Below are 13,029 nucleotides of genomic sequence, written 5' to 3' on the forward strand. Positions count from 1 at the left end.
GTGTGTGTTTCTGTTTGTGTGTTAACCTGTACGGTATAATGTGTACCACCATGGCAGGGCAGTTATCAACAACAATGAGCCAGCGATGACGACTTGGCTCAACAGCTGTCGCCGCAATGCAGCAGCACCAAACTAGACAGACACACAGGCAATATTGATCATTATTGGTCATGCAGCAAGAATCACTCCTCAGGCCTTCTTATTAAGCTGCAGGCTGGGAATATGACAGCTGTCACCCTTTCACCACTCACTGTAACTGAATCATTATCTCTGTCTCTCCATCCGCCAGTGTCGTCACACTGCGCTGGCTGAGGCCTGTCTGTCTGAGTGGTTAGAATGCATTAGCAGCTGCATGTGCCTCAAGGATAAATGGTGTCCCAATTTAACTCATTTATATTATTAATAATTAAGTAGGAGTCTAACTTCACTAAAAGCCTGAATGAAAACCAAATCTTATCAATATTTCTAATTTCAGCTGTTTGTGACAACTACACAAAATTTATTAGGAAAATTAGAATTAAATGATGAATGCCCAAGTAGGCAAATGTGTCTTTGCAGCAGCCTGAAACAAAATTACATAGTTTATTTAAAGAGTACATTTTTGCATGCAGACCATACACATATGTAAACATCCACCATTAGGCACAAAGCAGTTTCTGATGTCTGACAGTCTGAGGAAAACCAATTCAGCCTGCAAGTTCAAGCAGATAAAGTTGTTTATGGTGCTTTGATCAGTATTTTTATATTAATAATAAACCACATGACTTTACTTTGCATTGTGGTGTTGAACCCACAAAAACTGGCACTGACACTGCAGCTCCCTTTGACTCTATGGAGCTATTTGTTAAAATATTTATCAAATTAACTTCAAAACTGATAATAGGCAAAAACTATTTTACAACATATTTTCTATTCCCACTATGTAGCCAAAAACAGACTGAAGGTTAAAGTGTTAAAACATCTCCACATCCATTTGTCTGTTTTCAGCGTAATGAAAAGATTCTGGGGCCAAACAAGGTTTGAGGGTGACACTGACTCTCTTAACCAGCAGTAGTGAGCTGCCAACCATTTCTCCATGTTATATTTATTTGGCATTTTCACCCAGACCATCTTAAATACATTTTGTTCAGTTAAACAAGTTTCCTATTGGTGCAGTTAGCTTGTGATGTTTTATTTCAGTGTTCAAACCCCTGGAGTTGTTTTTGCCCTTAGGTATCTATATTTCCTTCACATTTATTTACTATAACTTCCATCAAGGATAGTTGTAGGGATGTGCAATATCAAAATGAATTTTCTATCTCATTCTTCAATAATTTATATGCTATACAATAGTGTAGAAACAGAGTAAGAGATGGACTAAACAATGGAGATGAGCAGCATGAGGAGTGAAAGGCCGACAGAGGGGAAGCAGGAGTCTGAGCACCTCATCATTCTCCAGAGGACTCAGGGGGAGGGGAGGCTGCAGAGCAAGGAAGCTTGAAAAAAAAAAAAAACACAGAAAGAGGAAGGGAGGACAGTGGTCAGTCTGCAACATGACAGAGCTCCCAAAGTCTCCAGGGCAGTTTGCTTGTATGTGTGTGTGTGTGTGTGTGTGTGTGTGTGTGTGTGTGTGGGTGTGTGTGTGTGTGTGTGTGTGTGTGTGTGTGTGTGTGTGTGTGTGTGTGTGTGTGTGTGTGTGTGTGCGTGAATCAACATGGAAAGAAAAAGTGTGTGCCGATGCTGGGTTGTGTGTCTGTGTACGTGCATGAGGGAGGAGGCAGGGCAGGGGGCTGCTATTAATAGCCTTTCTGTCAGAGTGCACAGGGCTTTTTGAATGAGCCTGGAGCTGAGGCCATTCAGCAGGGGAGGAGAACAGGCTCCCATCAGTTGACTTGGCCAGGCAGTTATCACACTCCTCAGTGCTAACTGCTGAAAGCTGAAAGGATAAATAATAATAAAAGAAAGATAAACTGTTTACACCCTGGGACAGTGAGCTGTGAGCTGTGTTGTGAATGTAGGTTTTCACTCCAAACAAATGTAGCAGCAGATGATTAATACACCTTAAGTGGAAGTTACTCATGAAATGAGCTGTTTGAGAACAAAACCACCACCCTTAGTCCACCGTACTATTGTGGTCTGCTAACAGGGGGTCAAAAGACCCAAGTAGTTTTTCTCTGCCATCATTTCTCCTTCCCCTCTGTCTCTCTCCCTCCTTGATGCCAGTTTTTGATTCCACGTTCATGAAAAGGCAAAGGAGACCTTATGATGCACAAAGGCTCCCTTTAACCTCAGAAAAAACATGCAACAGCTTTCTCAGATGTAGCTGCAGTGGTAAGAAGAGGCAATGCACGTAGCTGAGGCTGCAGCTGCAAACTGCTCTAACAGATGTATGACTGGAAATAAAATAATTACAACCTGGGGATTCTGTGACATTGAAAACTACTTATGCTTATCTAGCACTTTTCCAGAAGTCTCATTTCAGTTTGGCAAAGCTGCTGCATGTATAAAACCCCAAATTTCTTCCTCCCATTATGACAACCAATGCTGCAGTTTTTGCCTCCACAGCTTCACAACAAGGGTAAATGAATGACAACCACTTCACTGCTGCCTGTGGAAGCGTCTCCTCTAGCTCATCATGCAAAAACATTGCAGATCACTGCTGTTACTTAAAAGCCTCTCTCTGGAAGAATGCAGTGATGACAGGACCCATGATATGCACTTACAACCATCAAATCCTAAAGCCTAACACCAATGTGAAACACAGAGTCCATTAAAACACATGATAATGATAATAATACACATTGTGCGTCAGGACAAAATGGTCAGCACTGTGATAGTAGTGGACTGTGTTGAGAAGAGGACGAGGGGAAGGACACTAGGAATCATGGGATGAAAAGACGTAAAAGCAAAGGAGGCTCTCTAGCATGAGTCAGGCATGTTGCGTAATCAAAAGAGGGGAGGGAATCTGGGCCAGTCGTGTCTCCCTGCTGCCTCCCTCTGCCATGACACACCCCCAGCCAGGGAGGAGTGAGCCAGGGAGTAGTTATTCTCAAGTACTGGAGTATTTTTCCACTGTTTTATTGCTACTGTTGGTGTAGTTACTGAGTTTGTCAACACTGGAACAGACACAAACACACACACATTATGGTACACAATGTGCCTACATATGCAGATTGTTATTAATGTGAGCAAACAGTACCTCACACACAAGCTGCTCACTGTAATCTGCATCTTGTGCCGTCCATGGACCACGTGAGAAATATGTGTACTGCATAGATTTTCTAGTGAGTGCGTTTCTAAGTGCATACTTCAGTTTTCCCACACCACAGAGAGAACACTACCTGCCTGGTGGTATTCCTTTCTAAACACTGTGAAAAAGTGTTTTTTTCACTGGATTGCATGCAAACAGACAGGAAAACTGAAAAGGACATAAATAAAATTCCCACATGAACCTGACACTGACCCTCGGCCCCAACTGATAAATCTAAACGTTCATCATGCAAAGGCAAACTGGGATCTCTTAAAAATGTACCTGAAATTATGGTAATAGATATGACCACACAGAAGCCACTGCTACCATGAGTGTAAAAAAATATTCATTAAGCCAGAATCCATGACATTCATTTGCAAATCTGCAGGGAAACGATGTTCATCGACGTGGCAGGAATACAGCTGAACAGTCCAAACCCTGAGTGTGCACTGGAAATGATGTAATTAGAGCTCAACTAATTTATCAAAATTATATTATACAGCTAACACTTGAGTCCACGGTGAGCTATTGTAAAGTCTAGGTAATATCTTGATTCAGACCTGACCTGTTTTTTTGTTTTCTGCTGCCTTGGACCATGTTTTATTCCAGTGAAACCAAAGTCAATCCAATCCAACTGGATTTTACTACACACAGAACTGAGTCACATAATAATATTATCCATCTGTATTAACCTGCTTGTTTTATTTGTTGGATTTGCATATCTGACATTTCTCCTTCAGTTAGACTTACTTTCTACATTTTTTCCAAACTGCTTTCAACAACACAGCTCGATATTTTATCCACTTAAATAAAATCTCTCTGGGTATATCTGTGGAAGATCTTTGCCTTTGTATAGTCTGACAGGTTTGACCTTATATCTAAGGTGTTTACATAAACTAAACAGTGTGTTTGAATTTATACGCTCCCTGGTCATTGCTCACAGTCTCCTTGCTGGGCGATCAATAGCAGATGGCAACAGAAACACAGACACATTGACAGACATGCAGCATTTACATCAAGGAGACAAACAAGAGGCTGAAAATGAAACACAGGCAGGGTCACCTTAACACCAAGGCACACACATATATACACAAACATTCCAACGACAAAACAGCTGAATTGAAACAAAGAACATTGTGTTTGAATTGGGTAAGTGATTGATTTAAAATTCTTCTGCTGTTCAGAAGCTACATGGGCAGTTGAATCTTAAATAGCTGTAGTTCTCCTGCCAGACAGGCTGTAGAAAAGCAATTACTGGGGGATAAGCTGCAAAGGTAATGGCTAAGATAAAGCAGATAAAATGTGAAGCAGTGCAGTAAACTCTCAAAGGAGATGAAGATAAAGAGAGAAAATACACAGTAGACAATAGATGAGCTGAAAGAAAACAGTTGCGACTGTTGGTACTAGAAAGTCTGTAATCCCTTCTCCCATGTGATCAGAAGTGTTACTATTTCTTCTTTTTGGAAGCAAGAGAGTAATATCTGGAAATCTTACCCAGCATGCCCTTGTTGGGTTCAGATAGACACATGTCCTTCTCTGCACTGGGCAGCACAAAGCCGACCACAAAGATCTCCACGCCATCTGCCATCAACGCCAGCCCCAGGACAAAGTAGAGTGTCCACTGGAACTTCCCATGGCCACACTCCTGCAGGATGGTCTCGTACTGCTGGGCCAGCTCCTCCTGGTCTTTCCTCCTCTCACCCTCGTACGCTGACAGATCCCTGAACTGCTGCGCCTGGGCAGCTGCCACTCCGTCCATGCCGCCAGCTTTGCCTGAGTCAGCCCTCGGGATTCCCTGGTACTCGCCTTCATATATCTCATCATCCTCATCGTGTCCTTCAGTAGAGTCGCTGTGACCTTCATCGTCATTGGCCTGGCTATCATTGCGGTAATATCCACCGTCACCGCTTGGCACGCCGCCATAGTCATCATCATCATCTTCCTCTTCAAAGCGTTTATAGGAACGCTTGGTGTACTCATCTGTCATTTTGTCCATGCCACGGCCCACCTTCTTGCCCACCTGCTTCTTGGCCACTTTGGCGATGTCCTTGGCGCCGCGGATGAAGTCTGAGCGGCTGTCCCTGTAACGCCCGTCATCATCCATCTTGGATGTGTTGAGATGGTGGTCAGATTTTATTAGGAATAGGAGGTATCAGAAGCAGCCCAAGCACATGGGTGTGCAATGGGGGATTTCTGTTAGCTGGTGAATTCAGCACCGCAGACAGCTCCCTGCTCCACTGCACTGCTGTTGTTGGACTTTGGCCAGTGTGTGCTCGGATACCAAATCCTGTGTAAAGGAAAAGAAAAGGTTTGAGTTAGTGTGATTCATCACACTGGCATTGTGTTGTGGGGAAAAACACCCATTGTAAGCACATTTTTAAACATCTGAGATCAGAGCCAATTAATTGACAGAATTCCAAAACATCATTGGCCTTCACACGGCATTGGCATTGACAGGACACATTACTTGGCTCAGTACTAATGGCTGTAAAAAGATATAACAGCTTTTTTAAGGAACTGACATCTGCATGTAGAAGCCTAGTGGCACATAGTGAATGAACGGCAGTTCTCTCATAGCGGTCTCCTCAGCCCAGCACCAATCATAGTGTGGCATTTACAGTAGCCCACCACAGAGCCAACATATAATGGACCATGCTGCGACACTGACATCTGTGATCAACAAGCAGGGCTGCAATATGGTGCAGCAGAGGTCAGTGCACTACATTTAGAATGTACTACTGCTGCTTGTTTTAAAGATCTCACTGAGGAGACTCACAATTAGTCAGGCTGATGTTAAAACCATATACTTGCTACTGGGAAGTCAGAACCTAATGGTATATAATGTCTTAACAATGAGTACTTTTAGGAGACAGGTCATTTTTTTAAGTATGAAAGCACTAAACATGTCTCCTTTCTTGTTGAATCCATTGTCCTTTAAACACCTTATAATTCAGCTTCACGCCTTCTGATTTTCCATCCTGCAACGTCCCCTCTTACGCAACTAGTTCTAATGGCCATCGTCCATTTCCTATTTCCATGTACTGATACTCTATTTTCTGTACTTAGTGCTCATCAATTAGAGAAGAGAAAATAAAGACCAGTGCAAAAAAAGACCATCATGTATCTGTCAACAGGCCACCCTACCCTTCTCCTTGGCACCACTGTCACTGTGATGCAGCCCTTGTTTGTCTCGCTAACAGGGACTTGCTGTGCCAAGTAAAAGGCTGCGAGCACTACAAATGAGAAAAACAAGCTCAGCAGGGAGAATATCATTACCATACGTGTTTCAGTGACCATCTGACATGCTATGAATTTTTTATATTATAGCTTTTATACACGTACGCATCTAATGATGTCATTCAGACGAGCAACACAAGAAACGTTTTTTTCCTTTTCTGTTCTACTGATGTGTGATATTTAGGCGTCTGAATCATGAAGGCTTTAGCAAATAACGTTTTGCATTTTCCTATTAGAGAGAATAAAAAGGTGCTAACATACATCTTGTTTCACAATAAAATAAAACTCATGACACAAAACATATCAGGGTCTTGATGTCTAGGCAGTGATCAGACTGCCAGTGACAGTGTGGCAATCAATAAATCAATGAGTTATGTAATTAACATGAGGCACAGTGGAGAGGTGCTAATTACAGTGGATACATGCCAAAGTAACCTTGATGACTATTCCTGTTCATTAAAATGTTTTCAGACTGCCTGTAAAAGTGTACAGTGCACAGTGAAAAAACAACAGATGTAGGCAAAGGGAAGGGGGAGGGATAGCAGGCAGTGGGAAGGCAGGAGGGAGGGCATCTTTAAAAGCTTCATGCCTCAAGGGTGTTGAATAGACAGACTATTGCCACATGGCCCAAAGGTCTGCTGGGATGACTGAGTTTCTACTAACATGCTCAGTGGTCGCCCTCTAACCTAAAAAGACGATTGGTCATTAGTTGTCCCCTTCGTTTTTCCTTTCACTGTGCAATAAAAACAGAGATTACTGAATGCAAATCTGTTAGAACACAGATATGCTTAGATTTCTCTTTGATTGGTTGATAATATGTAATGTTTGTGCTTTCATTAACATATGAATGCACAGAAATACCTATTAACGAAATAAGGTCAATGATATGGATCTTAAGCTCCCATAAGGTCTTTTCCCTGTGCGCCCTTTGGCACACCAGACTCTGAACTGTCTGCTGATCTACTCATAATGCTAACATGCTGATGATAACACAGTATATTGTTGTGTTGGGCAGCTTAGATTGGCATGTTAGCATACCAGGCTAATTAGCACAATATTGATTAAGGTAGGTCACTGAATTGCATCAGTGACTAATATGAGGGAGTCAAAAACTGCTTCAGCTTGAACAACAGGAACAGTCACACAAATTGATTCCTTGCGTACATCAATGAGCAGAATCCCAGTGGCACTGCCTTTGATGAGGAACTTCTTTAAAAGCCCTGTTCACACCGCCTGCTATAAAGGCATTTCTTACTTAAGTGAGCTATCACTTCGGATTTTTGGGCTCACAACCATCCCTAAGGCCACAGGCTTTGGATGGATTTAGACAGAAATACAGAGATCCAGTCGAGCTCAAATAGTTCAGACCACAGTAAAGCTCTATCGTACTGTACCACATTTCAGCTGACATCATTTAGTCATTCATCTGTTCATTTAAAGATGCGTATTCAGTTTGTAGTCATCCTTAAGAATAAATGTTGCCCTGCCCTTCACCTGGTCCTATGAATTGCTCATTTGAATTTTTTTCTACCATGTTTGGGTTAACTTTACAACCAACACATGCGGTTCCAGCCAGATGATTCACACGTGCCAGGCAAAACACACTTATATGAGCTTAATAGTGAACATTGAACATGCATATGTCAGGTGGCCAGAAGGACTGCTGTCTGTGCTAAAGATATACTAGCTGCCACCAGCTACATTTGAAAAAATGACATTCAGCTGAAGTCTGAAACCTGAAACAGCAGCTTCCTCTCCTTTCCACTGGGATCACACTCTGGTTCATCTATCTATAAATATTGTTGTTTACAACTGCAGTCATTACAAAAGACATATCTGAACTGTGAGAGTACTAGTGATATTCATTGGGTTCTATTCTGATTGGCTGGGGGTGAACATGAGTCATCACCTGCAGCCAATCACAATAACAGCTTCTGAAACAGAGAGGAGTCACCAACAAGGCTAATTATAATGTCACAGATATGGTTAAAATACACTCAGTGATTATAAAACATCTGAAATTGCCTTGTTTTTCGTTTTAATTAACAATTTGCTAAGTTGGACACACCATTTTCACATTTACCCAGCAAACACTGTTTGAAAATAACGTTAAGGTAACAGAGGCTGTTTTTCCAACCCTGTAAATATGTTGCATAAGGTGAAGGGCAACATCACTTTACGTCTGTCATTGCAAACCACCATCATTCATTGCATGTGTGTTTTTGGTAAAACATTATGCATCATGCTAATCCACCAATTTCATATCCCCTAATAAGAAGTGAGACGATTGGCCAATCCTGTTCCGTTACCATGGTCACAACCTTTGTACCAGGAGACCCTTGAGGCCCATCTGAACGCAGTGAAGCAGTCCGTCACCATCCGATTAGCCTTTCACAAACCGGAGATACTGAAATGAGAGCAGGTGTTGGTGAAGGCTCTGCCTATGAATGACAAGTACTTCCCAAGTGTGCATACTATATGTAGGCTTACAGTGCAGCTGAAGCTGTTTTCTCACTGCAGTGAATATATAACCATGGTCACAGAGTTTCCAAAAACAAATATCACTCATTTCATATGGGTGATATCTACAGCTGGCTGCAAATGGCCTCCAACGATGGCTAAATGCTTTTTGAAGAAAAGAGAAAATGGACTCAGATAAAGGCTAATGTGAAACAAAACTGCTTTATGAGCTGTTCTGCCATTTGTAATGAAGTGTAACTTGATAATAAACGAATAGTCGATGGAACGCCAAGCAAAATCCCTCCCTGTCGTTTGCACTGATGTAAGGTTATGTAATCCCATTTTCTTCCAGTGAGCAGAGAAGCCTCCAGAGGGGTGGGAAGCACAGTCTGGCACACACACACACACACTCACACACAGTCATTTTACAGACAAATACAATATAATATTGGGTTTTACAAAAAAGACGCCAATGTGAAACCAGCAACTTTAACCCTTCTCTAAAAAATCTTATGCTAACTTCACACTGGGTGGGAGGCTGCTTTAGAACTGAAATAAAACTAAAAATCATACAATATATTTATTACTTTTAAAAAAGGACGAGGTTAAGGTCAAAGCTGATGCCGTGGGCATTTATTACCTTTAATATCATTCAGGCTCATCCACAGAGCTCCATGTGGTTCCTGTAGCTGCCACAGTCACTTGGCAAATCTCAAATTTGGAAACATTTTCTAGGCAGCACCACTGACACTGGTCTTTAAAAGCACCTTTACTGCTGAATTCAGCAACATCTGTTTGTTTGAAATCTTAATGAATGAATGTTAAAAAATACATTTTTTTTTTTTTTTTAAATAATCAAGAAAATAATGTATTCACGGAATTAACTTAGTACTCGATGGACCTTTTCTTCAGGTTGTTTTTATTTTCTGGCCCACAACTGCACTGTTTCTGTTCATTCTCACTCTTCTCATCAGTGTCATTTCTTATATTTGTCAGGTGGCCAACAAGACAACAACGTGAATACGACTGTTACTCCATGACTGCTGTCACCTCCGACTTTAAACACTGCAAAACTGTTTTGTCATTTAAGTGAAATGATGGCATACAATAACATTTGGGTTTTTTTTAATACCTATAAAGATCAAATTCTTATTCTTTCTCATTCTTCAGATTCTTATTTCATATAACAGCCCTGGCAAATAGTCAAGGCAATAAAGAATTAATGGTGTTTTATTGCAAATTACACAATAACGGTACCATTTGTTAGATTTGAATTTGCAAGCTTCTACGTTGTCTGAGTCTTCAGTAAAGTTGTGCATTGGGAGTATTATCCTCACATTATCTATTTACCTCACAGAAGAACATTAGAGGTTTCCACTTGCCACTGAGTTATAACCAAATTCGACCAACCCTGATAAAACCCCTTCTTTCAACACCAGTGCATAGGAGCCATTCATAATTCACACTGAAAGCTTTGAGCATTTAACAGCTACTATTTATTGCACTGTTAAGACACAAATGTTTAGAACATCTGCTAAACTCGGCTAAATAAAACATTTCCCTTTGTACATCAGATCTTGACACTCGATTATAGGAGAGGGACATTTTATTTATTGGAAATACAAGACCTATTTAGCAGCAGACAGCTGCTGGCAGAGGAAAAGACAAGCTATTAGCCAAGATGGATGAGAAGCAAGAAAGCACTGATAAGTTCATATACAGCACCGCAGCCGTCACCCTTAAACCACTGGACCCGCCCAAAACTGAATAAACCCATAAATCCCATAACACACACACAGCTCGATAACTTTTCTTCAGATGATGTAGACAGACCTCAGATGATCTTTTCTTGTGCTTTCTCTCTCTTCCCTGATGGAAAATGTCACAGTTTAAACATGACTAATATCTAATACTGTATTTCCACACACACACACAGTGTGTCGAATGTTGATTTTTTCAAATCTTATTTTTGTAGCATGTTGTAGTCACATCATTCTTGTCCATGTGACTGCAGCTTTGAGTAACTAGCTGCACATCAACACCTCAGCAGGTCCTCATTGTGACTGGTGGAAATGTATGTGCACCGTATGTTACTAAACTATATGTCAAACTACCAGAGGCCCAGGTGTTTCAGCGTCTAAACAACTCAAGAAACACATTTTCACTTTATCTCAGCAATGAACTAAAATACTAAAATATACAGTATTTTATCATCTGAAAATCATCCACAGCACATTAAGACATAACAGAGGTAGATTCAAGTGTAACATCTCTCAGTGCACTCAGGCTGATTACTCCCACATGAATTTCTCACACCACAGATGTTGCCATATTTCACATATCAGCAGGTTGGAGCACATCTGGAGGAGCAGCAGTGTGAGCTGATCAGTTTGTGGAAGTGAAACCAGGATCCAAAACGGGTAAAGTTGCATCCAAATAGCAGGTCTCGCTGCCAGGATGAGTCATTCCTGTATCTAAATATACCCTCAGCATTGATCACTGACACAGATTAACAACTTCACATCTAAACACACAATCTCACGCAAAATTTAAAACACAGTTATAAATTTCAAGGGGACATCTTCAAGTGTCTTGTTTTGTCTGACTAAGACTCGAAAACTTCAAATATACATTTACAATGACATAAACAGCAAAGCGGCAGATCTTCCATCTGTAGGACCTGGAATCAAATTTAAAAAAGAAAAAACAGCATTATCAAAGTAGGTAGTTCTGAATCATTTTAATGGACTAATCTATTCATTAATTGTGTTGTAAATGCATTACTGTCATTAAAAAACTTGCTTGGAATGATTCTAAACAAATAGATACAGATGAAAGTCAGTAAATGTCAATAATTATCACCCAGCTTTACAAAAACCTTTCATCCATCTATCTACTGATTATCCTGGCACATCCAGGCTCATCGTGTACTGAAGGCAACCCCAGCTGACAGTGGGTGAGGGACAGGGAATCTGGACAAATAACCAGTCTATCACAGGGCTGACACATAGTAACAAAGACTCACACCTATGGGCAGTTTAGAGTCACCATTTAACCCTAAAGCTAAACTATATGAACGGTGGGATGAAGCCTGAGTACCCAGAGAAAACTCATACAGATATGGGGAGAACATGCAAACTCCTTTCAGAAAGACCCAGGTTGAAAAGGGATTTAAACCTGAAACCTTCTTGCTTTGAGGCTACAGTGCTAACCACTACATCACCATACCTCCCACACAAAATCTACTGTAATATTATTTATTACTGCTCTGGTCTGTTCTCTTCTCCACTCCCACTTATACATTGAAATTTAGATGCTCACTTGACAGCACAGATGCTGTAGTTTTGGAGTGTCACAGAGATGTGCATGTGAGATTATCTGCAAGTGCGTGCGTGCGTGCGTGCGTGCATGCGTGCTGTATAGAAACGTGTAAGTGGGAAAAAAATGCACGCAAAAGTGACATTACTGTACTGCAGTGTGTGAGTGAGAGAGAGGGAGCTGCAGATGGCTGCTAATTCATTTCTGCTGGCATCTTTGATTTTTCACTGTGACACAGGCAGTGAATTTTCTCTTTTGATAGATTCTCCCTGAAGCTCAGCACAACCGCAATCAGGACGACGTGCTGATAGAAAGAGACCACATGGATCCTGACTGAAGTACGATGAATTCATTTCCAAAAAAACATAACCTGAAGTTTTTTGCAGAACATATACAGACTAGACCCTATATTACAAATTAGATTTTAAATGTTTTTTTCTTCTTTTCAAAGGAGTAGGTGTGTTACACTTCCTTTCTGAAGTAAACAAAAGTAAAACCACTCAGCTAACATGCACACATCATAATCACCAGCAGGGATACAGTTACTACAGGAAAACACTAAAGATGCTACATAACCTACTGGGCTATACATAATGTACTCGGAAGCACACACACATCCATAAAATCAGCTGGAGAGTCTTTACTGCGGTCATGAGTGCGTCAAAAGCAGTGCATTCTGGGATGGTCATCACAGCCCACGCACCTCCTCTGTTTGAAGATTTCTCCCACAAGATTCAGTCAACAAACACCTACACACATAGAGAAGCACTTTATCCTCAGGCACA

At 41.1% G+C, this 13,029-nt stretch overlaps 1 protein-coding gene across 1 annotated transcript in view; it reads right to left on the reverse strand.

The window, feature by feature from the left end:
* The window catches only part of sv2a (synaptic vesicle glycoprotein 2A), a 32,365-nt gene that overhangs the window by 13,964 nt on the left and 5,372 nt on the right, over window positions 1-13,029 (reverse strand). Inside the window, exon 2 of the mRNA XM_026317142.1 lies at window positions 4,724-5,516. Coding sequence (XP_026172927.1) covers window positions 4,724-5,333 — 610 coding nt within the window. The 5' untranslated portion in view covers window positions 5,334-5,516. The remainder of the gene's footprint in view (window positions 1-4,723; window positions 5,517-13,029) is intronic.

The sequence above is a fragment of the Mastacembelus armatus genome, chromosome 16 (genome assembly GCF_900324485.2).
Source record: "Mastacembelus armatus chromosome 16, fMasArm1.2, whole genome shotgun sequence".
In the NCBI taxonomy this organism is placed as follows: Eukaryota; Metazoa; Chordata; class Actinopteri; order Synbranchiformes; family Mastacembelidae; genus Mastacembelus; species Mastacembelus armatus.